Source organism: Pogona vitticeps, chromosome 6 (assembly GCF_051106095.1).
Source record: "Pogona vitticeps strain Pit_001003342236 chromosome 6, PviZW2.1, whole genome shotgun sequence".
In the NCBI taxonomy this organism is placed as follows: Eukaryota; Metazoa; Chordata; class Lepidosauria; order Squamata; family Agamidae; genus Pogona; species Pogona vitticeps.
Genome location: NC_135788.1, coordinates 21,674,663 through 21,698,251, shown reverse-complemented (window position 1 = coordinate 21,698,251; position 23,589 = coordinate 21,674,663). Strand labels below are relative to the sequence as shown.

The window sequence follows — 23,589 nt, the reverse complement described above, 5'->3', positions numbered from 1 at the left end:
CCTCAGAGTTTAGAAAAGTTACTTTTTTGAACTACATTTCCCAAATTCCTCCATCCAGCATGGCCACCTGTCAAAAATGTAAGTTCTCCAAAATTGTTGCACACATGTATCACCTGCTTATGTAATTTCAAGCAACTGTAATTAAAGAAATGTTTTCTATTCTTTCTCCTACAAATGGCCCAGAGTGGGTTACTCAGACTTTAAGTGCTAGATAATGAGAAAGGGGTGGACTCTGGGGAACTTGTAGGTATTCTTCCCTGTGGATCGCTGTACTTCTGTTGTGTAGCAAAAAGAGAATTTTAACAGAAATCCAAAACTCTGCAAGAATTTCTAGCTGCAGTTCAAGCTCTCTCCCTAATGCCCCCCTCCCCCCTCATCATGGTCTGGTATTTGGAAGCAACATGTTACAAGAAATGATGTAATTCATTACTTTAGGATGTATATAGGGGGCAAAAACAATACATTTGCAAAATAATGTAACAACCGGTAATACTATTTTTGTTAACAATTTATTAATTGTTCTTTTTCTGGGGTGTAGTGACTAGCCTTTACTCTTTTAAAATTGCTTTGTGCAGGCTGGGAGTGTTTTAGCCATTTTCACATTTTTAACCTTATTTTAAAAATATTAAAATCCACCTCAAAATTAATGCATTATTTACACATCAATAACACTTTCGGTAGCAAATCAGGAGCAATACAAATTAGTCAATTAAAAAAAATTAATGAGAAACAGATTACTTTTTGAATCCATTAAAAACAATTAGCGAGAAACAGAATTACTTTAAAAAAATAAAATTGCAAGCTCTCTTTCCACCACTACCCAACACCCCTGCACACACATACACAAATCAATATCTGCACCTCCTAATCATCACTACTGTATTATATGTTCAGTTGCAGCTCACAGTCCAAGCAGGATAGTGATAATTATGTTTCATCCCACTAATTCAGGTCAGGGCACCCTCCCAGGCTTTGAGTTGCTGATGAAGCTACTGCTCTCCACAGAGTTGGTCAGAGCCAAATGCCAGTCTTTAACTGGTCCTTCCTCAACGTGAGACACTATGAGTGGGATGTTGTGAGGGTTCATTATCTTTAAACGGTTTTATCCCCCTTTACTCTGATGTCTAGCCCGGCAACACACAACAGTTCATCATGAATTATACCAACAGGATTTATTACAGGTGCATCTAGAAAGCGTTCAACAGTGACAGGAATAGGTAACTTCTCTTTCTCACGCAATGGTGTGAGGAAGGGCTTAGCTTCTGGTTTCTCAAATGGATTTGGAACAGCAAAGTTCAAAAGTTCAAAACCCTTCTCCAAGGAAAAGTCCATCAACATGGCATCTTGTGGAAACCAACAACAGGGGCACTCCGTTCCCTCAAGATGCCCTTGGTGTGGCCCCGTTGAATCCTGCTCTCACATATTCCCAAGTTTTGGGGGCTCAGGTAGTATAGCTTCTGAGAGCTGATGCCATCTACCCCTCTCTCTCCTTTCTTTGCCCAGTCAGGCTCTCTTCTCCCTGATCTTCTTTACCCATTCTTGAGCCTCCTTCTCACCCCAATAAGAAGGCTTCATTGGCACCACCTCTTGCCGTCTCCTCTCAGCCTCTTCTCTAGGTACCATGAGCTGCTCCCATTTCTTTTTCTAGGGATTTTCTAACCAGATCCATTCCCCTCCTTTCCTCGGCCTTCACTTCTATTTTCCCTTTCCCCTTCTTCTTTCTTTCCCGCCTTTTCCAACTGACTCCCTAGCTCCACCCCTTTCTGTCCTGTCCTCTCCGGTTTTCTGTCACTCTTTCCCTGTCCTGGACCTGTCATTTGGTCTCCTAGACCAGCGATGGTGAACCTTTTTGAGCCCGAGTGCCCAAACTGCAACACAAAGCCAACTTATTTATTTCAAAATGCCAACATTGCAAGTAAACCTGAATACTGAGGTTTTAATTTAGAAAAACAACAACTGCCCAGCACCTCAAGGGTTAAATGCTTGTGTGTTTTTCCCCCTAGTGGCATTATTAACTGATAAATACTTACCGGTCCTCCAATCCCCCATTGGGATTGGAGGCCATTGCACCCCTCCGCTGAACCACTGCACCAGCAGAGGGGAGTGTCGAAACTGGAGAATGGGTATCTATTTTTCGAAGGCAACGTATGGCTCATGTGCCCATGGATTGCCAGCTGTGGCACGTGCGCCATAGGGTCACCATCGCTGTCCTACACCATTCAACCTCCCTGTCTGATCGACTACTGTACTTCCTTCACTATCGTCACTAACGTTTTCTCTTTCTTCCTCAGCTCTCGCTTCTCCATTGAAGGGGGTGTTTTCCTCTCAGTCATGGGGATCCTGGGCTTGGGCTCACCACTCGCTCCATGAGTGAGGGATGGTGCTGCGGTAGGGATGTTGTCTACTCTGCCATCCTTCTCAGAGATGCCCAACAAATCTTCCCCTCTTCTTCACTGCAACTCCATATAACCCCCAGCTTTTTCTAAAGATTGTCAGGGCTGTAGTGGTCAGAAGAATGCACCATGCATGTGGAAGTGAAATAATGATGTAAATCCATGGGGTTTTATTCATTTCATGAAGACAAGGAAGGGCAACAATGTTCTCTTCCTTGCTGGTGAGTGAGTTTTTACCCAATCTTTAAGGGTTCTCACAATGGCCAGAACTCTATGCACAAAAGTAAGGGAGAGGTTGCTTTTGCTTTTCTGAACAATCAGCTTTTTGGTGCTTTCTATATCCCTGTGTGTTTTACTTCTTAAGGAAAAGGAAAACTGGTTTTGTACAGTGATATTCTGCATGTAATACAGAGACCTTGATGAGATAGAAAAAAGCACACTCTATCTCACTCTCACACTGGAGGCGAGAAGTCTCACAAGGCTTGGAGAATCTCTGCAGAGGTGCCTCATCTAATGAAAACAGCCCAAATAAACAAGGAGGATTGTGTCAAGTACTCTTTATAAATGTAATGTGAAGTCATTCCAACTGGGGTAAAGGCATTTGTATTGGTGCAATTCTGTGCAATTGTGGGCAATTTTCCTATCCCAGGACAAACCTGTACAAATTACACCATATCCCCAAATGTTGAGTAGCTGCCTATCCCCAGAGAAGGGGCAACAGAAAGGAGGAGGGGGAAAGGAAAATTGGTGGTGGGTCTTTGGCTCTGCTTCACCATTAAACACCAGAAGAAGAGGAAGACGGTTACGATGACTGTCCTCTGCTTGCACAACCAGTAACTACAATCCAGGATACAAAATAAAATTACATATTTTCTTTTAAATGGCACACCTATAGCCATTTAAAGGGACAAAGGAGCTCTTCTTACCTTTGGCAGCATCCTGAATATTTCCTCAGTGATGTGGATGGTTTTCTTATTGTCTACTTCATAACTCATATTGCTACCCAGTGGGGTATTGTCTTGAGACACAATAAAGTTGTGAATGGCATCACAGCATGAAGCAAGTTCTGACCTAGAAAGAAAGAAAGAAAGAAAGAAAGAAAGAAAGAAAGAAAGAAAGAAAGAAAGAAAGAAAGAAAGAAAGAAAGAAAGAAAGAAAGAAAATTAAGTTACGGTGAGATTCATGCAATATGAGTTTCAAGAAAGACTGATTTTAAAAAGCTTTACAATGAATCTTATAGAGCATGAAGAGAAATGTGACTTTCTGCTCCTGAACTATGGAGAGTCCATAGAATACCTCCAAAACACACACAACCCCAAAAAAGTAACTGAAACTGTCCATATTTCTCACCGTTTTTTCTTTTGTTAGTTTTGACTATTTCTAAAAAGTTTGCTTTAGCCCACTATGAAGGCTGGGGACTGAATTTGCCCTCAAGTTCTCAGATCTTGCTCACGTTTCACCTAAATATAAATAGCATGGAGTTCAATGAAGTTTGCTTTCAAGGCACAGAACGGCAACCTCAATCAATCACTTCAAGAAGTCAATAAGGACAAGACAAGCATTTGGAATTGGATAAGAAAAATGTTAATCAGACAGAATCTTATTGTTTAGCACAGTAAATTGCACTAGAGTAGGCCTATGGATTTGAGGAGTTAATTCCTCTATAGGTTCCATTGATTTAGCTGTGATTTACTTTAGCCAAATCCCCAAAGGACTTAGTACAATTTATTCCACTAAGCAATAGGATTTGGGGCACTGGGTTAATCAAGAATATTAAATGTTGCTGGTGCTTAATGTGCAAATATCACCATGAACATGGCCCAAGATAACTAGTATTAAGACATAGTAGTACTCCATGAAATTGAACCCATTAAGTTGATCATTTGGTCACCTTTCCTTTCTGGAATTCCAGCTTTAGATCTTTTCATTTTATGGAATGGAGTCGTCTCCTTTTTTTTTTTTTTTTTTAAATAGCACTCTACAACATTTACGTCAGATTTAAAAAGAACTGGAGTGCTACATAGCATAGTTTGTGCTTTCTACACATACAGTATTTAAACCTCAGAGGAAATGCCTTTGTGATGGATAACATTCATTAGCAAAGATACTGCATGCTTCCTCTTTATTACTCCCATCTTGAGAGAAAATACTTCAATGTAACCAGAAATAGTCTGGCATATTTTTTTGAAATTACAATTAATAAGAAAAGAATAGTTTCCAATTAATGTCATGCTTCAGTTGATGTAAAATGCAAGCAGGCAATACTTCATTAATCTACAGCATCCAAGAAACTTAGCAGATAATGCAAAAGAACATTTGAAATTATTCATTTTCTTTCCTGAGAAATTAATAAGTTCATGTCAAAATTAATGTTGATTATGAGGGTCTTGAGCATTTGCAGTTATACATATTTTTCTCTTTGAAGATCATATATTGGCCAAAATCCAATTGCTCATTATAATGACCTGCACTAGAGTAAGCCCACTGAATCAGTGGAGACTTTGAGAATCAACTCCTCTGTAAGTTTCATTGATTCCAATGGGCCCACTCTGTCTGTGATGTACTTTAGCATATTAAGTCACAACCAGAATACGACCATTGGAATCAATGGAACTTACTGATGAATTAATTGACTCACCAAATTCCTATTGATTCAATCAGACTATTCTAGTGTGACTTACTATGTTGAGCAACAGGATTTCAGCCTAAATGATCAGATTCTTCCCCCCCCCCCGCCCGGTACAACTCCTGAGCCCTATCCACTCAGTGCCTTGGAGTTTGTCAAAGATTATTACTATTACTTATTACTTTGGGCTACACGGACCACAGGAGCCAGCGTCTTTTTTAAATTTCCTCTGCTCCTCCAGAGAGGAGCTGAAGAAGTGTTTACATTGCCAATATCCTGATGTCGCTCTCCCTCTTAAGCCACTTCATGATATGCCAAAACGATAGTAGAAGGAGCCTTGAAAGATGAAGGCTCACTTTGGTTCATTTCCAGTGACTGCGCACACTGGAAGTGAACCAAAGTGGAGCAATCCTACCCACATCAAAAAAGTAGAAGCCCCCGACAGGGGCCCAGTAAGGTGCAAGTATGAATTATCTGGGGACAGGCTGGTTCATTCCAGTGATTACATAGTGTGATCACTGGAGAAAGGAGCAGATGAATCCACCCCCATAGTGGATCAAACAGCAAGCTAAATGCCTATCTGATCACATCCTAACTGTTTGACCTAAGAGAGGAGAAAGCAGGTTGGGGAGGGAATGTTATACAATACATAACCTTTCCCTATTTTGCTCCAACTGTGTTACCTGGAGTCATTACTCTACCTTCCAAACATAACTGCCTAGAGTGGTCTTAATTAACTAGATAGGCGGGATATAAATAAAATAAATAATAATAATAATTTGTGTAAAAATAAAAATGCTTCTGTGCAAAGTGGGAGAAAGAGGCAGCTGGGGATGACCTAAGGTGGGAAAGTGGCAAGCATGTGAAAGGGATAAACACATCCTCCTCCAGCTGCTTCTCCACTTGAAATAATCTTCTCCTGAATCCATATCTGTTAGACAGAGATGCATAAAACAGGATGCTCTGCCCTATGGCAACTCCTCTTTTTCTTCAGCCATTTCTTCAGCCCAAATCATAGCAGCCTGGATTTGAGAAAGAGGCCATTAATAATAACCTTTAACCTTTGAACTGCAGCGCTCGAAGGGACTCTATGGACCATCGAGTCCAGCCCCTCTCAAGGAAGCACAGTGAACTTCCAACCTCTAGCTCTATAGCCAGAGACGTAAGCCACTGGGCTTACAGCTGAGCTATCCGGCAGTTATAAATTTGTCAATATTGACCTAAACATAAAAATGTAGGTTAATTAGTACAATGTGTGGTTCGCTGAGCAGCCAAAGCAAATCGATTGGTGGCTGTGGCCGGTGATTGACACATTCTCCATTTCAAACTTTCTGTTTTAAATGATGTGTCAATGAACATTTGTCTGTGACAAATGTCAAGCACTCTTTGCACGCCTACCACTTTGGGCTGCTTGTTAATTAAATATTGGTCTTCCTGAAAGTTAAATCCAGTGTCAAATAACAGACAGGATGAATATGACAGAAAGGATTTCAAAAAAAGCAAATCACTAGTAGTGATGAAAGCAACATGAGCCCTTTATCTCTTATTAATATTATGAATGCACAGTAAACAGCTTTAATTTCTACTTTCAAGTTACTATTACATGTTTAGATCAATATTGACAAATTTGTTATAGATGTGTACTTATATATTTTCTTGACTGGTTTTGTTTATGGGTTTTCCCCTCTACTATCAATTCATATTATTCTGGTTTCATTCAGCCTATTATATTTATGGTTGTTTTTTCTGCTTTGCAAAGAAATGCAGACTTCACACTGATCACATATCTTCTATGGAATGTGGCATCTGGATTTTTTGGATTCCAACTCCCTAAATGCTCTAAGAATTCCTCAGGAAGAATTCTAGGAGTTCCAATCTATGGATATACAGCTACAGGCACCTACACATTGTTGTAGAGTTTTTAATATATAGCAAATATATATATTGCTGTGCAGTAAAAGTACAGAGATTCACAGAAGAAATTAGTTTCAGGTTCTCCAGAGTCCACTCCTTTCTCATTAACTGTCACTTAAGTCTCAGTAAGTCGCTCTGAGACATTTGTAGAAGAAAAATAATTTTTAAAAGTTCTTTACATATAATTGCCCAAAGATACAGACTTGTGTTTGCTGCTTTTTATTTACTGTACACATACTTAGCAACCAACTGAACAGATCAACAGCAAACAAACAACTGCCACCAACCCAGGAAAAAATGGAGAAGAACATTCAGAAAAGGGACAGGTCCCTCTTTGAAATCGAAGGCTGGAAGGAAGGAACAATTGGTTAATGCTGGACAGACAGACAAACACCCCAGCTCAGAAAAATCCATCCCAATCAAACAAACTACAGGCAGCACGCGAAGTTCCAAATAAAACTCCAACATATTTCACTCACCTGGACCAGGGCCTTGTCTCAGAGGTTGCATGACCTGGCTGCAGCCTACTTCCTGTGTTAATGGACAAAAAAAGGAAGCTATGCCTGTGCTTCTTGGGCAGTGTAACTCTTTGGGGAGTGCATGCTTTAGAGCCTAAAGGGCAGTGAGACTACAACCCCCAGGAACCACCACACAGTTTCCTTCTTTGTGCATTAACACAAGGAAGTAGGCCCAAAACAGCTATGTCACCTCCAAGGTGAGGTCCTGCTCCAAGTCAATGAAATGTCTGCAGATGTAGATCTATGGCCTAGAATTCTCAGACTTCTTCCTGCGGAATTCTCGGAGATTTCTGAGAGTTGGAGTCCAAAAAATCTGAACAACACATCCCTTTATCTTCATGTGTCTTTGTCTCCTGTACCACAATGATGATGTCCTACCAGAAAACAAAGAGCAGAATCCTATTGGTAGTCCTAACTAGTGCATGGCCCATTGAATTATTGGGATTGTTAAAAGTGTTGTCTTACCATTCTTGTTGGGACTCTCAAATAGGATTTAGGTCATAGTTGGGGTTCTTTCTCATAGTTTTGCCAGTGCTCAGTAACATGTAAAACTGGCAAAGCCAGCTCAAAGGTCAATGGCAATTTTCATGTCAGATTATGTGATGGAATGACTGAATTTGCATCTTTTTCTGATTCCAGGCAGCCTCCATATCCCCCCCCTTCCATGATTAATTCATGCTGATCTACTATAAATCACCAGGAGGTCTACTAGTAAATCATGATTCATACCCAGCCTGCCTCTGGCCTACACAAATAAAATGTTCCATGACAACACGCCAGAATTAAGTAGGTGATGTATCTCAGAAATGCTGGTGAAATTCTGGCTGACATGTGTTCTCTTTTATCTGTGTAGCTGACTAGCTATATGATGATAGCCGGTAGGCTGGCCATAACAAAGACCAGACAAGAGTGTTTCTACCTTTAACAATAGCATGGAAATGACATGGTCAGTAAGGAAACCATCACATAACCCACACTGGCTGAAATACTCCCTTTCATTGTTTTTGTTTTAAAAAAAAGTTACAGAAAGCTCTGTCCTCATTTTTATGTGGTCTCTCTAATAAGACAATCTGTGCATGGATTGCACAGGCTAAGATGATCTGGCAGTTGCACGCAGTCACCTGGGCTGTCCATTTCAAGCACTGTTTGAACCAGTTTGGTTTGGAAGGTTAAAAGAAAGACTCTCAATCTTGATCCAGGGTACACTCAGACAAAGAGGCGAACAGTGTGGTCCTTTCTATTAGGAACAGCTGGGATGGGATGGGGGGTGGTTTGCCCCCAAATGTAAAGAAGACACTCCTCCCATTTATAAGCCAACCCTACTAGCCATATTTAAATCAGAAGCAGGGGTTGGCAGCTGATTCTGGGTGTCACGAAAGGGAAGCCTCAGAGTAGGATAGCAACATTAATCTGTTTTGGTACAAACAAGAAACCTTACTGGCATCCTAAAGACTAAGAACTGTTAGTTGACGTGAGTTCATGTGGACTGCAGCCCACCTCTTATTGGTTTAACTTTATTATTGCTTATTTAACAATTAACTATAAATATTAGCCCATTGATTTTGATGATTGTGATGATTCGAGCAGTTTTACTGTTTAATTTCTTCCAGTTATGACCAGAATCCTATTATATACATCTGCCAGGGTTAGGTTTAATAGTGTAAACCTCCGTGCCAAGCTGCCACCAGTTAAAAGGTTGAGGCTTGTACACCCTGTCATATGCCAAGTCACATGACTGGTGCACAACAAGAAATACAAGCAACTCCTCAATTGGCAGCAATACACCTCTGAGATTTATGCTTTTAAATTTAAGATTAATGAGTGTAATAGGATGTTGGGCTAGCTTGCAATTTGTTTGATTTTTTTCAGTTGTTCAATAGCGGTATCATCTAACTCTTGTCTTTGCATAATCCTGGACCACACAGCCTTTTCCTAATTCATTCTGGGCTAGATTTGCTAGTCACCATGAATGCTATTTTTTCAGTGGAAAAGTGAGACAAAGAAGAAAATATTTTTTTAATTTCCAAGACAAAGAACATTTGTGGATTTCTTATGTCCTTTATCAAATAATTTGGTTTCCTTTGACCTGTTGGTATAAGAAAGTGGTGCATTTATTTCTTTGCCTCAGATAGCAAAAGGGCCTGAAACAGAAGCAAGCCTCACTGAGCTGCTCAAATACTTCCAGCTAAGGAGCCTTGTGACACAGTGTTTAAACTGCAGTACTTGCAGCCAAAACTCTGCTCACGACCCAGGTTCAATTCCAGGTAGCTGGCTCAAGGTTGACTCAGCCTTCCATCCTTCCGAGGTCAGTAAACTGAGTACGCAGATCACAGGGTGGGGGTGGAGGCAATGCGTAGTTTACATAATTAAATTGTAAACCACCAAGATAATGGTTTAAGTGTTATGGGGCGGTATAAACCAGCACACTTTGCTTTGCTTTAAGCAGGTACAGAATGTACCTTAATTGTCTCAGCGGAATTCCTTTAAATGTACAGGCAGAAGAATCCTTTAAATTCTTCAACACACTTCCATGAAACAGGTTTCCCAGGACTGCTTAGTTTGCTGCTGGGACAGGGTGGGTCCTGTGCATGAAAGCACTACCCAACATGTCCAACATTTCATACAGAAAAGATGTAGGGAATGAATGGAGTGTGTTTCTAACAGGAAAAGCTTGCTTTCTTGGATGTATTGAAAGATCAGAACCCTCGCCAGCCTCTGATGTGTTGTCAAAGCAAGATCTCTGTGAAAATTTAATATCCTGTTTCAGAAAAGTGCAAAAATGGGATGACATAGAGGGGGCAGAATTACAGGAAAACAGACACTTGTGTGTTTTTTTTAAAAAGACAGTTCTTTCTCAGAACTCCTGGCAATGCAAGGGTTCTACACGCAGGGAAAAAAAACTTTTTTCTCCGCCGTGATTTCTGTTACCCAGGAAGTGCACTGATCAAAACCAAAAACAGGAAATTTGGAAATACCAATACTTATTCCAAGCGGCTTCAGACAACAGCAGGATTGATTGGTTGATGCTATAGCGCAGGGGAGCACAAATATTTTGGCCCATGGACACACAGAGAGATACAACTCATCACATTTACACACACACACACAGTTTTCCCTACACATACATAGACACCCCAACAACTTCTACTGATATTGTTCAGTAGCAATAGTGGGATTGGTAAGCACTGAAATAAGATTCACCTGTTCATCCTGTCAGATTCTTTATATAGTATAGAGGACATCTTGTCTTTTGCCTCAGCCATCAAAATGTCTTAATAGGGACCCCATCTCATCTACATGAACCTGGAAGAAAGCCAGGTTGAACCAAGCCAAATTTCTGGGTATATAGGCACAGAATTGTACCATCATACAAATCAGTCCAAATCAAGCAGGCCAATTTGGTTTGAAATTTGTCATTTCTCTAAAAGTGAGGCAGAGTTCTAACACTCAATGATACATCTGCTTGTCTACTAAAAATATCGTACCTACTAAGTTCATTTTGGTTCATTCTAGTGTTTATCCCACAAACACTGATTGAAGATGGATGAACAGCATTACAAATGATATCTGTAGCCTTCATATTGCTGAAAATTGTGCCAATACAGCAGTGTATTTCCAAGACAATAAGCAAAAGAAAACAGTATTCTTTCTGTGATTGTTTACACGGTTTGATAATTCCACTATCACACTTCATCTAAATGTGAGTTTCCTTTAGTTCTGTTCTGCAGAAATAAACATGAGGATTTAATGTCAAATTCTACAAAACTTCAGTCTGACTGACTTGTAAGATTGTCTCTTCCCTCAAATGACAGCCCTACCTGAATTTGACATATTCGTGTGGTCTCTTGTTCCATGTGCAGTTCTGTAATTTCCCAACTATCTGCAAATAATAGTCTTCAGAATATCTGAAAGAGAGTAAAACAACGAAGGCATGTGGCTATTAGGTTCTTGTGTGACACAGTCAGGTAAGAGATGGCAGATCTGGTTCTGGTGTCCCTCAGAAAAAGTTTGAGCCCCCTAAAAAGGCAGCTTGGGACAGAAGCCCTACATAGGATACCTGAGTGGGATTTTGAATAGACATCCGGGCCCTCTTTGTGTCCTTCCATCATCACCATCATAGTACTGTACTTCAAAGTTCTGAATTGCTGATTCCTTGTCAGTCTCCAATGATGCTTCCATGTCCATAACCAAAATTAGGTTGTACTTTATAGAAACAGTCTTGCAGCGCTATCAGAGGCGGATACTCTTTTCCAGTGATCCTCAGCTTTGGGTCCTCAGATGTTTTTGGACTTCCTAGAAACCTTAGCTGTTGTGGATACGGGTCAGGAATTCTGACCCACAACCTTATCAACATCTCCTCAAGAATTTGGACCCACTGATCTGCTTGACAGTATCTTCTTGTTCATCTCTAGTTAGTACTCAAGAGTACATTGAATATCTATGTAAGATTCCTAATCACCTACTGTAATGAGATGTATTCAATTCCTCTCTAAATTATAATAATGATTTCCAAATGTATGCACAGAAAATAATATATTAAAATTAGGAATTAACATATGTAAACAGTTCATCTTTGGGCAACAGTGCTAAAACAGACTAAATCAGAAGTTTCTGGGATTCTGGAGTGACTACAAAGTGGAGGAATGAGCCAAAGGGAACCCAATGGGGTGGAGCAAAATCCCTGCAGATACTTTGCATTTTATATGGAATTCATGGGATTAACACGTTTTTAACCATTTGAATTGATGGAATGGAAACAGAAAGTCCGAGCCACCGGTGCCAGAGATGAGCGATGGCTAAACCTCCCAATAAAGCCCAAGGTCTTCGTTAGGCAGTCTAACCACCGAGCGCTATGACTTAAAGTTACCACATCCAGTCTAAACCAGCTGGTAGGTATCGTGTTAAAACTTCATCACTACATCAGACTGCTGGTCTTCCATAGATTTACCCAGGATATACTGTATGTCACCAAATAAAACTCTTGGAAGTTATCTTTAAGTCTAAGAGATATCAAAGCAACTGGAGTCCTTAAGTCACAAATCTTCCATACTAGAACAATCCAGCTAGGAATTTTAAGAGTGCTAAATCATGACTCTGTTCCATTTTTCTTAAACTCTTGGCTCTTTCTGTCCTTCTCCCTGTATGTCCCATATATCCTGAGGTTTAGAAGTGATTCTCAGCAGCAGCTTTTCCACCCACACATCAGGACTTCAGCCTCAGCAATATTTGCCCAAAAGATATCTTCAGCTATGTCATCATTACTTACTGCTACAAAGATTAAATAAAGGAGAATTGAAGAATGAAACTGCTTGCACTCGTGGTTGCAGAAACACCCACTTTCTGTATTTATATCCGTCTTGAGATTCAACAGCAATAATAAAAGATGCACCTTCAAGATGACCATTTACATTTGGCATAAGCAATTAAAGACTGCAGCTCGCTCCTTCAGAGGCCAGTTTATGAAGCATGTGCCAAATGTAAAACTTCTTTGACTCCAACCTCAGATATTGCTCCAGTGAAGATTCTTAGGCCGTGAAACCTATTTCTCAGGCATCCTGGAACGATTTCTTTAGAAATGAAATTTAAAGACATTCTGGAACCAACGGTAGTGGGGCAGAGATCTCAAGTGTCTCCTGATTGAGGTTGCCAAGGGTTTTCCAAAGGAGAGGATGGAGTGAGAGCAAAACCTCTGAGTAATGTCCATCTATAACAATGAAATCTAGAAACAGGCACAGATACCAGAAAGCATTTTTTTCACATTGTTCCTTTCCAGCTGAAAGGAGAGCAGAGCTTATTATACATCTCCTGAGCATTTCCTGTTAAAATATGCTCTGGTGCAAGCCTGCACTGCAGCAGTTTCCTCTGTGTCTTTTTCTAACCCGCAACTTACATTTACATTCTTTACATTTCATTGTATATTGTTTATTTAGTATAGTTAGGAATAAGATTTAAGATTAGTAGATGCACAGAATAATACATCATAAATCAACACGGAAATAATATTTTAGGTTTAGGCCCCTTTGAGGTATATTAGGGAAATAAGATTTTGTTATATGTTCTATATAGACAGATATATTAAGTTAACTGTGTATGCGACAGAGAGAGAGAGAGTGAGAGAGAGAGAGCGATTTTCATTGGAAGGGTTTGTGTTCTGCTGTAGCAGAATCAGATACTGTTCTTCTTTGGCAAGGGTCTACAGACAGCATGAAAAAGTAGGCATTTGGGGAAGGCTGCAGGAAAGCTGCATGCAGTTTCTACTCAACAGCTGCTACTGAGAGGAGTGAGAGAGGGAGAAGAAAAATACAGCCTAAAATTGCTATTATTTGCTATGGCAAATGAAGTGGGTAATGTGCGTTAAGTTACCTGAAGGACCGCCTCCTTCAGTATGAACCTACCTGGCAGTTAAGATCTAGCCAGGGGGCCCTTTTGAAAGAGCCATCCCTCAAGAAGGTAAGAGGGACGGCTTATAGACAAAGGGCCTTTTCGGCAGCTGCCCCCAGACTATGAAACGCCCTCCCAATTGAGATTCGTCTGGCGCCAATGCTGATGACATTTCGGCGCCAGGTCAAAACCTTCCTGTTCCAGAAGGCTTTTAATTGAAATAATATCAACTGTGAGTCCTGCTGGAAATTTTTAGAGTATATATTTTAATTATATTTTAATGGTTTTATCTTTTTTTATTGTATTTTAATTGTTGTAAGCTGCCCAGAGACCTTTGGGTAGAGTGGGTGGCATATAAGTTAAATAAATAAATAAAGTGGCTTCCTTATTGTGAAGGGTAAAAATCATCAAAGGGCAGAGGTTGAGCCACCAGCCCAGAAAAGTACGTAGGTAGATGGGCAAATTGTAGGAGGAGAGTGGGAAGCAGGAGGAAGGAGGCACGTCTCAAGAATATGTCCCAGACTACCCTGGATGAACTTGGAGGGTGCAGGAAAAGGATTATTTGTTGCCTAGGGGCGATGATAGCCCTGAATGACCAACCATTCTCTCTGGTGGAGAACACTGATTTTCATTGGTTTGTGACAAATCTGGCATCCCATTGCAATTGCTATCCCAAATGATCTTCAGCCGGAGGGCGATGCCAGATTTATATTGGGTGCCAGGCAACTGGTATAGCAGCAGTTGGCCAGGGTGGTACATTTTAAAAGTGACATCTGGAGCAACTAAGGTCCAAAACATACCTGTCTCTTCCTGACAGGACACTGGTGGGAGGTGGAGGCATCAGGCATAGGGTAACATACAAGGACAAGGATACAGTGGGCCTTGCTGAATGTGGCTGTGATGGAGGGCAGCCACATAGTTCACAGCATTCAAGAGGCTTTGAGGGACATGCTGTAGCAGTGGAGTCTAGCTACGGAAAGGCAAGGTCTGTTTGTCACAGACAATATGGCCATCATGGTGGCACCACTGCAACCCGGGAAGGTGAAAAGGGTTCAGTATCTGGCCTACACTCTCAACCTAGTAGTTTGCAGTATTTTGCAAGGTATGGAAGACACATGGATACTTAATATAACTGAATGGGCCAGTAAGGTGGCAGGCAATATTCCCTCTAACTTTTAGCCTCGCTGGGCAGGATTCCACCCAACGCTCTGTGTGGGGTTTTGTCACAACCGGAACCAAAGGGGCTAGAAATGCTTGTTGTGGGTGCACAGAAAATGAGAAACACTGTGCCGAGAGGAGTCACACAGCTTAGAGGGGACCTTAGTGGCAGGGCATCTTCACCACAGCGTCCAGGGCAGTGAGCCTTTTGCAGCAAGCAAAACTGGGATTGCTACTGCACCACCTTATCCAGGATGCAGCAACTTGATGAACCTGTATGAGCTTGAAAATCCATCAAAGAAGGGTACCATGGGGAAGGGTGTACAGTCCCCTAGAAAAGCTACTGTTTTTTTCCAATTCTACCTTTAGCAACATTTGAACTCTGCAACTCAATTTCTTGCCACTTCATCAATCATAGTCGGGAACTGCATCACACACCATGGCACAGACTGGCTGCCCGTTTCAATTCACTGGGTTGTGTGGGGTCCCATTCAGCTATGATTCATTGAATGTGCAACCTGATCTAGATGCCCCTCATTTAAATGATTTATGCGCTTAAACAGTATACATTGATCAGAAGCCCCCACCAAAAAGAGGCAGAAAAAATGTTCTCTTTGATGTTTTTGTCATCATGATACATTTTGCAAGGGGAGGAAAAAATTGCAGCCTGATGGAAGCTGGAAAAGAGAAAGACATCTCACAAGAACCCCTCATTGCAAATACAAAATCTTGCTGAACGACGTTATGGTAATTTTTTGCTTGTTTAAACCTGTCAGATAAAAATCAATACATACAGAAGAAAACCCAACAATGACAAGAAAGAAAAGCATTAGCCGTTTGCTGATGGCCTTCTTGTTACTGTGAATCACTGCATTAACATTTATGAGTTTTATGTATGAGAGTGTAGCAGAAACAACTGTTCCAGGGCTTTATGGGGATGGAAGTTGGATAAGCCATACAAATATCCCATAATTGCAATAATGCAGGGGTTTGAACTGGGAAGACCAGTAGTTAACACAAAAACAAACAAGACAGGCAGCTTTGCATTTAGAAAATGATAAAACATCTCAATAGAGACATAGTCCTCCAAGTTGCCCTGTCTTCATAATCAACATGCAACCAGTCACCAGAGAAAAGCAAGCTAATTTGATGATCAATCACTAAACAAAAGCCAGTTAGTTTGCAAGCTGCAAAGGCTTAAAACGATATAGAGGCTAATCAGTTTTTGTTTTATCATTCAAGACAGTGCTTCTTCTAATTGCAGAGTTGCCTCTATATTCTGTTTCTGTCCTTAAGATGGTGGGCCAGTTGAGCATGAGTGAGGTTTGGGCTAAGAGCACTTCCTGAAAAAGAAGAAAAGGCCAGCCTATGCAACTGGCAGGCAGTCTTAGATTGGCTATGCCAAAGACTGGGGAGGCCCTAGGCATAATATCCTCTACTAGGTCCTCTTCTTCGGTGATAGGGCTTGGTGGACTTTCCTAAGATAGTTCCAATCAGCAGTGAGGCTAGCTGCCATTAAGGATGTGCTGTTTGTGTTAATTTTTTACTACAAAAAAATGGGCAACGGACACATCATACATGGAACCCCTCAGGATTATGACCCTGGTCTTGGGACGTGACCAAATAAATTTTTTTGAAAAGAAGCCCTACCTTTTCTTCTTGAGAGATGATGACCAATTGTTGTTCCACATCTCTTTGCATTTGGAGGCTTGCTCTGTCTTCCGAAAGCTGGCTTGATTAGGAGTTGTTCTGTTCATATAAAAAGGAAAATCCATCTTTGAAAGAATAAAGAACGGTCTTGGCTGCCAGACAATGAATTGCTGTGAAGCAAAGATAAGCAACAGCTCGAGTTTGGGAGGGGAAGAAACGCCAGTAAAACCTGCTTCACTTTCATTCTTCAGGTTGAGTCTAGAGAAGGGATGCGCTGACTTGCCACCACAAACATATTCAGTTAAAAACACACACACAAAGATGGGTTGGGTGCATTGTCTGGATTCTGATGTAAATCAGGAATATAATGTTTTTTTTTTAACAATATGGAAGTCACTTGTAGCCTCAGCATAATTACTTTTCAGAAATGTGTGGGAACATTTTAAAATAAATCTGAATAGCTTTTACACATCTAATCCCAAGGTGCTGCTTGCAAGAATAAATGTAAACTACAGATAACACAATAATACTTTATTTATTATGTTGATATTGTGTCTTTCTTCTATAATAAAATACAAAGAGAACTTATGCAGGTGGCCCCCTCCACATAATAACTCAGACCTACTTCGTATCTGCAAAGTTGGTACATTAGGTATGTTATGCCCACATTCTGGGCCTTTGGGATGGAACCGTGCCGTGCTTTGAATCCGGCATTATCTGAAGCATGGTAGAGTAGGAAGATTAGGCAAAGCACAGGGTTCATTGGAAGGAAGGCCAACCCTGGGATGTGAAAACTGTAGCATACTTCGGAGCCACTTCCATTCTTGATTGTACATCATTGAGTTTGTAGCTATGAGGGATAAGGAAGTTGGGGGGGGGGAATCAGCTATTCCTGGGCTGGCTCAGGATGTCCTGCTTTGGTTGGTCTTTCCATGCGGTTGAATGCCTAATCTTAGACAATAGTTGGGACAGGAGAGGTGGCGGGGGAGATAGTTCAGTGAGTTGGGCCTGTGGCTATGGAGCCAGAGGTTGGGGATTCGATTCTTCTCAGGGACTCCTGGGGGAAAAGCCATCTGGGTCACACAGTATTAGGGCTGGTGGGTTGCCTGCCTTTGACCTTAACCAAAGAAATGAATGACAACTATCTTAGAGAAAATAAAGTGGTATGCTAAAAATAAAGAGAATGTTGTATGCTGGCCCTTAGACGGACCGATGAATCATATATTGTACATCAAACCATCAAAAGTACTGTACTCTGATTGCAGCAGTATTAAACACCCATAACAGGGTAGCAGAGACAACTAGAATCAATATGACAGGATGTAAGCACTTAACAAACAAATGGTGCTATCCTGGCACACCATTGTCCTACACCTACATCAGTGTTATGCTGTCGTCAGAAACGGGCATATCAGCTCAAATCTCAGACTGGATGGTACAAAGTATAAAACAGGGCTAAAGCAAATACATTCCAGCTGCTGCTGCCAGAGGCATTCTTATGTCCTAATAACGATGGCAAGCTTTAAATAAAATCAATGATTATATATAGCTAGAAAACAAATAGCCTTGAGTTGCACAACTCACTTCTAGTCTCTAATGGTGGTGGTGGGGAAGGTTGCCCTGAGAACCCTGGTGGAAAAAAAAGAGTAATCAGCAGATACTTAATAAGTAAATTAAAATACTTCTAAGATCCAAAAGTTGTTTATGTGCTTATTTGTTTAGAAAACAGCTACATTATAGATGGCAAGTACTGTATTTCTTAGACCAATGCCGCCTTATTCAATTGCAGTGCAATTTCCCATTTTCAGATGTTGGGTGACTAGAATATGGTTACTACCCCCTCCTTAAAAACAACAACAACCCTACATTCTGATACTGCAAGAGTTCTGGGACTTGCCATCCACACTATAGGAACAAAAAAAGACCGACCCTAGAACACAAACACACACACAATGCATACCCCTTTCTGCATGGCTAGCCTAGACGAGTTTTGCTGTTGCACACCAGGAACAAAATGGCACCTCCTCTCCCCATCAAGTACAGGAGAAAAGCTGGCAGATAAATCTAATTTATCCTTCACTACACTCAAAGGCAACAAGCCATCTTAAGGTACAACTCAAGAGCAAGAGACAGCTGCTCTGTCCCTCCAGTACCTTCTTTTCCAGCATGTGTTCCCTGAGAAGAATTCTTCTGCTTAATGGTGGTGCCAGCCCTGCCTTTATTTTTGCAAAAGGTTTCTCCCTTGTTTCAAAAACTACAGGAAAGTCACGTTTCCAAGCTTCTGTCAAAGTGTTTCACCATCTCCTCTTCCTTGTCCTCTAGTGGGCAGTTCAGTCATCCCCTTCTAATTGAAACAGTTGTCGGAGATGCCCTCCAACAGCTGGCCTTCCTCAAATCCAGAATTCAGTTCCTATTTGCGGTTTCAGTGTCTCATCTCCCCCACCTTGCCATCCTCAAAATAGGCACTTTCCATCAAGTTTTTCCACCGTCCTTCCAAGCTATTGCATTTTATCACATGCCTTTTGACTGAGTCAGCTATTCTAACGCTGGAAGAACCCGATATCATTTCCTCCACAGGATCCATGCTTTCAACTTCTTAAGTATTTTGTAGCTAATTTTGTTGAATTAGATAATGAGCCTGCATTGCTATTTTAAGGATCATGGCACTTTGATTAATAAGGTAATATGCAGTCCTAAATGCTGGGTGAATTGACCATAAAATCTTAAACTGCAGAACTAACTATTTGTCTTATAACATTAATCATGGCAAGTGTAGAAAAGAGATACCCTGACTCTCAATTGGTTTTCTTCCAAACAGAACTCCTGCAAATGTTTCGACTAAGTAAAAGATATGAAGTCAAGGCTTGGTTGTCTTTCATCTCCCCTCCTGGGTCAAGATAATTATCTTGTCTCACAGAGTCTTCATAAGCTAAGGCTCCTGTGCAATCTGAGGGGGACGCTCCCCTCAGAGAAAGCTGTAATGAGGCTCAAGAAGTAAACCTTTTTCCCCCCTCCAAGGCAGCGATTGAGGTTGATCAATTACTTGTGTCCAGGGATTTTTGTAAGAGGTTATGTGTGGACCTCTATAGCTCGCCCACATACATTTTTCCTGTTGAGAGATGCCTTTCCTTGAGCTAAGCTATCAGCAGTTCTTGTGGTGATGGGAAGGACAGACGCTGGTGATAGGTAAGGCCAGAGTCCAAAGAAGACGTGTGTGTGTGTGTGTGTGTGTGTGTGTGTGTGTGTGTGTGTGTGTGTGTGTGTGTGTGTGTGTGTGTGTGTGTGTGTGTGTGTGTGTGTGTGTGTGTGTGTGTGTGTGTGTGTGTGTGTGTGTGTGTGTGTGTGTGTCCCCATCTCCTGCACATGCCCCTTTCTGTTTCTCCCACATATTTCTGACCAGGGGAAAGACAGATGGCTTTTTCCAGAAGAGCTGAACCAGTGCAGAAGATTTTTGGAATTAAGCCTGGGGTAAATGCATTGAATTAGATCAGGGACTGCTCAGATCGGGAGACTGTCTCTAAGTTTCCCTCTTCAAAGAACAAGCCTCTTTTCTTTTCTTTGGTGGGGGGAGAGAAGGTTTGAATGAGCCAGCTCAGCAAAAAAGGTCTTATGAAATCAGAGTTGCAGCCACAGAGAGCAGGCACTACTGAATACTGCATGCCTGAGAGCATTTTGGGGTTTGATTTTTGGCAAAAATGTGAGGCTGCTCGGTGCTGTTTGAATGCACCGGAAAGATGTGGACTGCAGATCTATCACCATTGGTTCTGTTGACTAGGATGTATGGAAGTTGCAGTTTGACAACATCTGGAGTCACAGTTGCTCACCCCAAATTGTGACGTAGGGATTGGTTATGGGAAAGAATGGACTCTGAAAGCCCCCAAAGGCATTTGAAGTGATACAGCACTGCAGGTAGTGCAGCTAAGCTCTATTCCAAAATAAATCTGCTAAGCCCCCTTCTCCCATTCCAGCCTGTGGTCTTCAGGGGCTGCCTGTCCAGTCACAACAGAGATACAGTTAAGGCAACAAATTGTAAGGGTCACAAAACAGGGTCTCCTAATGGCTTTGCATTCAAGGTCAAGCCAAATATTACAGTGGCAGCAAGCAGAGGGCTTGGCGTGTTGCTTTCCATAGTCCTAGGGGGAACTGGGAGCATAGATCATGTTGTGAGACTTCAAGCTGAAAAATAGATGGAAGAATGTGACCAAGATGGTGCAGTAGCTGGAAATGACAACTCAGGAGGAGCAGTTGAGGAAGCCGGGTAGGTTTAACATTGAGAGGTGATGATTCAGAGGTGATACGATAGCCACCTTCAGTTATATGAAGGGCTGTCACATGGAAAATAGAGAAAGTTTGTTTTATGCTGCTCCAGAGGCCAATGCCTTCAAATGACAAGAAAGCAGATTCTAAATAAACTTGAGAAGGATTGTCCTGATAGTAAAAGAGATTTGCAAACAGAACAGTAGGTGGTAGACTCTACTTCACCGCAAGTATTTTTAGAAGGCTGTATGGTTCTCTGTCACAGATACATGAGCTGTGGATATGCTGTTTCAGCATGAAGCTGAATACGATGATATTTGGGTCCTTTCCAGATCAGCAGTCCTGTGATTCTGTGATCCCTGACCATTGGCCATCGTAGCTGGGCTTGATGGGAGTTTTTTTTACCAAACTCCAGAAAGCTCTTCCTTTCATAGGCTATCTTCAAGAAATATTCTGGTAGAAAATAATAATATTAATGGTAGCTGCCAGTTTAGTACAGTTCCCAGGCTTTGCTGAGCACCGCACACCACAGTCTATTACTAAGTAACTATTCCTGTACTTTGCAATAACTATTTTACCCTCAGGGACACAATATGTTGACATGAGAAAGAACACAGAGGTCTCTGTAGCACAGTTAATAATTAATTACATATTGCTAATTATTTCATAGCTTTGGAAAAAGATATGTTGCAAACCAGACAAGAACTATAGGGGGGGGGAAGGCAATATGACTGTTACACACACACATACACTTTCTCTCCGACACACACACACACACACACACAGAGACAGAGAGAGAGAGAGAGAGAGCATTGAAGTTATTGCTTGTCTCCATACACATAGAGAAGCTATTTCTTGAGTTTCTGTAACATCGCAGAATATTCATAAGCATTCCAAGTTCTGAAGGCATAGGGCTTGTCATCATGGGATGGCATTAATTATGGCAGGTGCTGTTTGGAGGTGCAGCATCACTTTAAAAGAGAAAACCTGCAGATAAGTGGGGAGACTGCATGTGATACAGAGAGCTGCAGAGCAAGAAGGCAGTAAGGCAATAATAAAACGTTGCATTGGGCACAGGGACATCCAGCTGTGGGCATGTGAGATATTGGACACAGCAGATAATAGAAACAGTCTAGATAGCCAGTAAAGAGAAGACAAGGAGATGTTTGTAAAAGAGTTGTCTATTTATTTAACAGTGGTTCTCTTAGAAACAGGAATTACTGTTATCACTAGAGGAGTGAGCTATGCTACGGCTTGCCATCTGGGCTGGGGAAATTTCAACATCCTCCGAACAACGCATACGATTCTGTGCCTCTGGAGCTCTCCTGCTGCTTCTAACCAACGAGCTAAGAACATGAGGATAGTCAAAATCCTGTGGCACAAATCAAGCCAGTTTAAGTAGAAATGACATCGCTAGGAGTGAGAAATTGCTAGTAATTAAAGAGTTACTGTTTCAGCATAGACATTTTTTTTGCTACTTGTGCAACAAAGTATTTTCTTGCGGAAATCCTGTATGCTCAAATGGTGACTTTCACTTGTACAACAGTAAGCGGAAAGAAACTGGGCTAACACTCCACAGATGATCAACAGGATTCCAGCCAAAGGCTTTTAAAAATAAAGCCTAATTTCCAGTTAAACTCCTCCGAGAACAAGATAATTCAGCCATCCTGAATGGACTTATCTCCAAGTGTGCTGGACTGCAATCCCATCATTCTCAGAAAGTGCAGCCACTGACCATGACAGAGTCATAGCTTGTCACATCGGGGAGGTACCAGCTTGGGAAAGTGGATGTATCATTTCATCCCTGCTAATGGTGTCTTTCCTTTTTGCTTTGTTTCTCTATTTCTTGATTGTTGCCCCTATAATATGTACATTGCAAGCTTTCAGCAAAATGGATAGCAGATCCAGTAATATTTGGGAAAGCAGCAAAAGGTCTCAGGCTTATGTGCCTGTTTTGCCATTCTGCACCTAATAATCCTGGCAGGATTTCCGATTCAATGAATTTTGTAGGACTTCTTTATAAGCCTTGTGGTGAAGGGGTTATACTGCAGTACTGCAGTGAAGACTCTGCTCATAACTGGAGTTTAATCCCCGGCTCAGGTAGCTGGCTCAAGCCTTTGATCCTTCTAAGTATCCAGTTTGATCCTTCTAAGTATCCAGTTTGCCTGAGGAGCAGTGTGTAGCCTGCATCATTGAACTGTAAGGTGCCCAGAGAGCTTTAAGCACTATGTGGCAGTATATAAGCACCATATTTTGCTTTTTTTTTTTTTTTTTTTTTTTTTTTGCTTTAAGGAACTATTATTCTGGCACCTTGTCGGTGTATGAAACTCACGGAGCACATATTTATGTAGCATCCACGTTTGTTACTGCTGCTTTTGACATTACTGCTATGCTGTTTTATTTTGTAAGCCGCCCCAAGTAGACATGGTCTAGAGGGGTGGGGTAAAAATCAAATAAATAAATAAATAAATAAATAAATAAATAAATAAATAAATAAATAAATAAATAAATAAATAAATAAAATACGCTTGCTACCTGGTTAAAAAGTTCAGATCTTTGCAGAGATCCATGTGTTTGCAACACCCATTTTGCAAAGACAGCCACATAAAATGAAGAGAGTGATTCTATAGCATGCAGCGTTATATAGAAGTGCAGGAGGTATTAAACCAGGGATGAGATATATGATGTTATT

At 41.2% G+C, this 23,589-nt stretch overlaps 1 protein-coding gene across 2 annotated transcripts in view; it reads right to left on the bottom strand.

The window, feature by feature from the left end:
* The window catches only part of ST8SIA6 (ST8 alpha-N-acetyl-neuraminide alpha-2,8-sialyltransferase 6), a 47,184-nt gene that overhangs the window by 17,494 nt on the left and 6,101 nt on the right, over nt 1-23,589 (bottom strand). The window contains exons 3-5 of one of the 2 annotated variants that reach the window (XM_020806653.3): nt 16,641-16,739; nt 11,270-11,356; nt 3,320-3,464 (exon numbers count right to left, since the gene is read on the bottom strand). In XM_020806653.3, the coding sequence (XP_020662312.3) occupies nt 3,320-3,464; nt 11,270-11,356; nt 16,641-16,739 (331 nt within the window). Of the gene's footprint in view, nt 1-3,319; nt 3,465-11,269; nt 11,357-16,640; nt 16,811-23,589 lie in introns of both variants that reach the window. The other variant, XM_073003106.2, reaches the window with a different exon arrangement.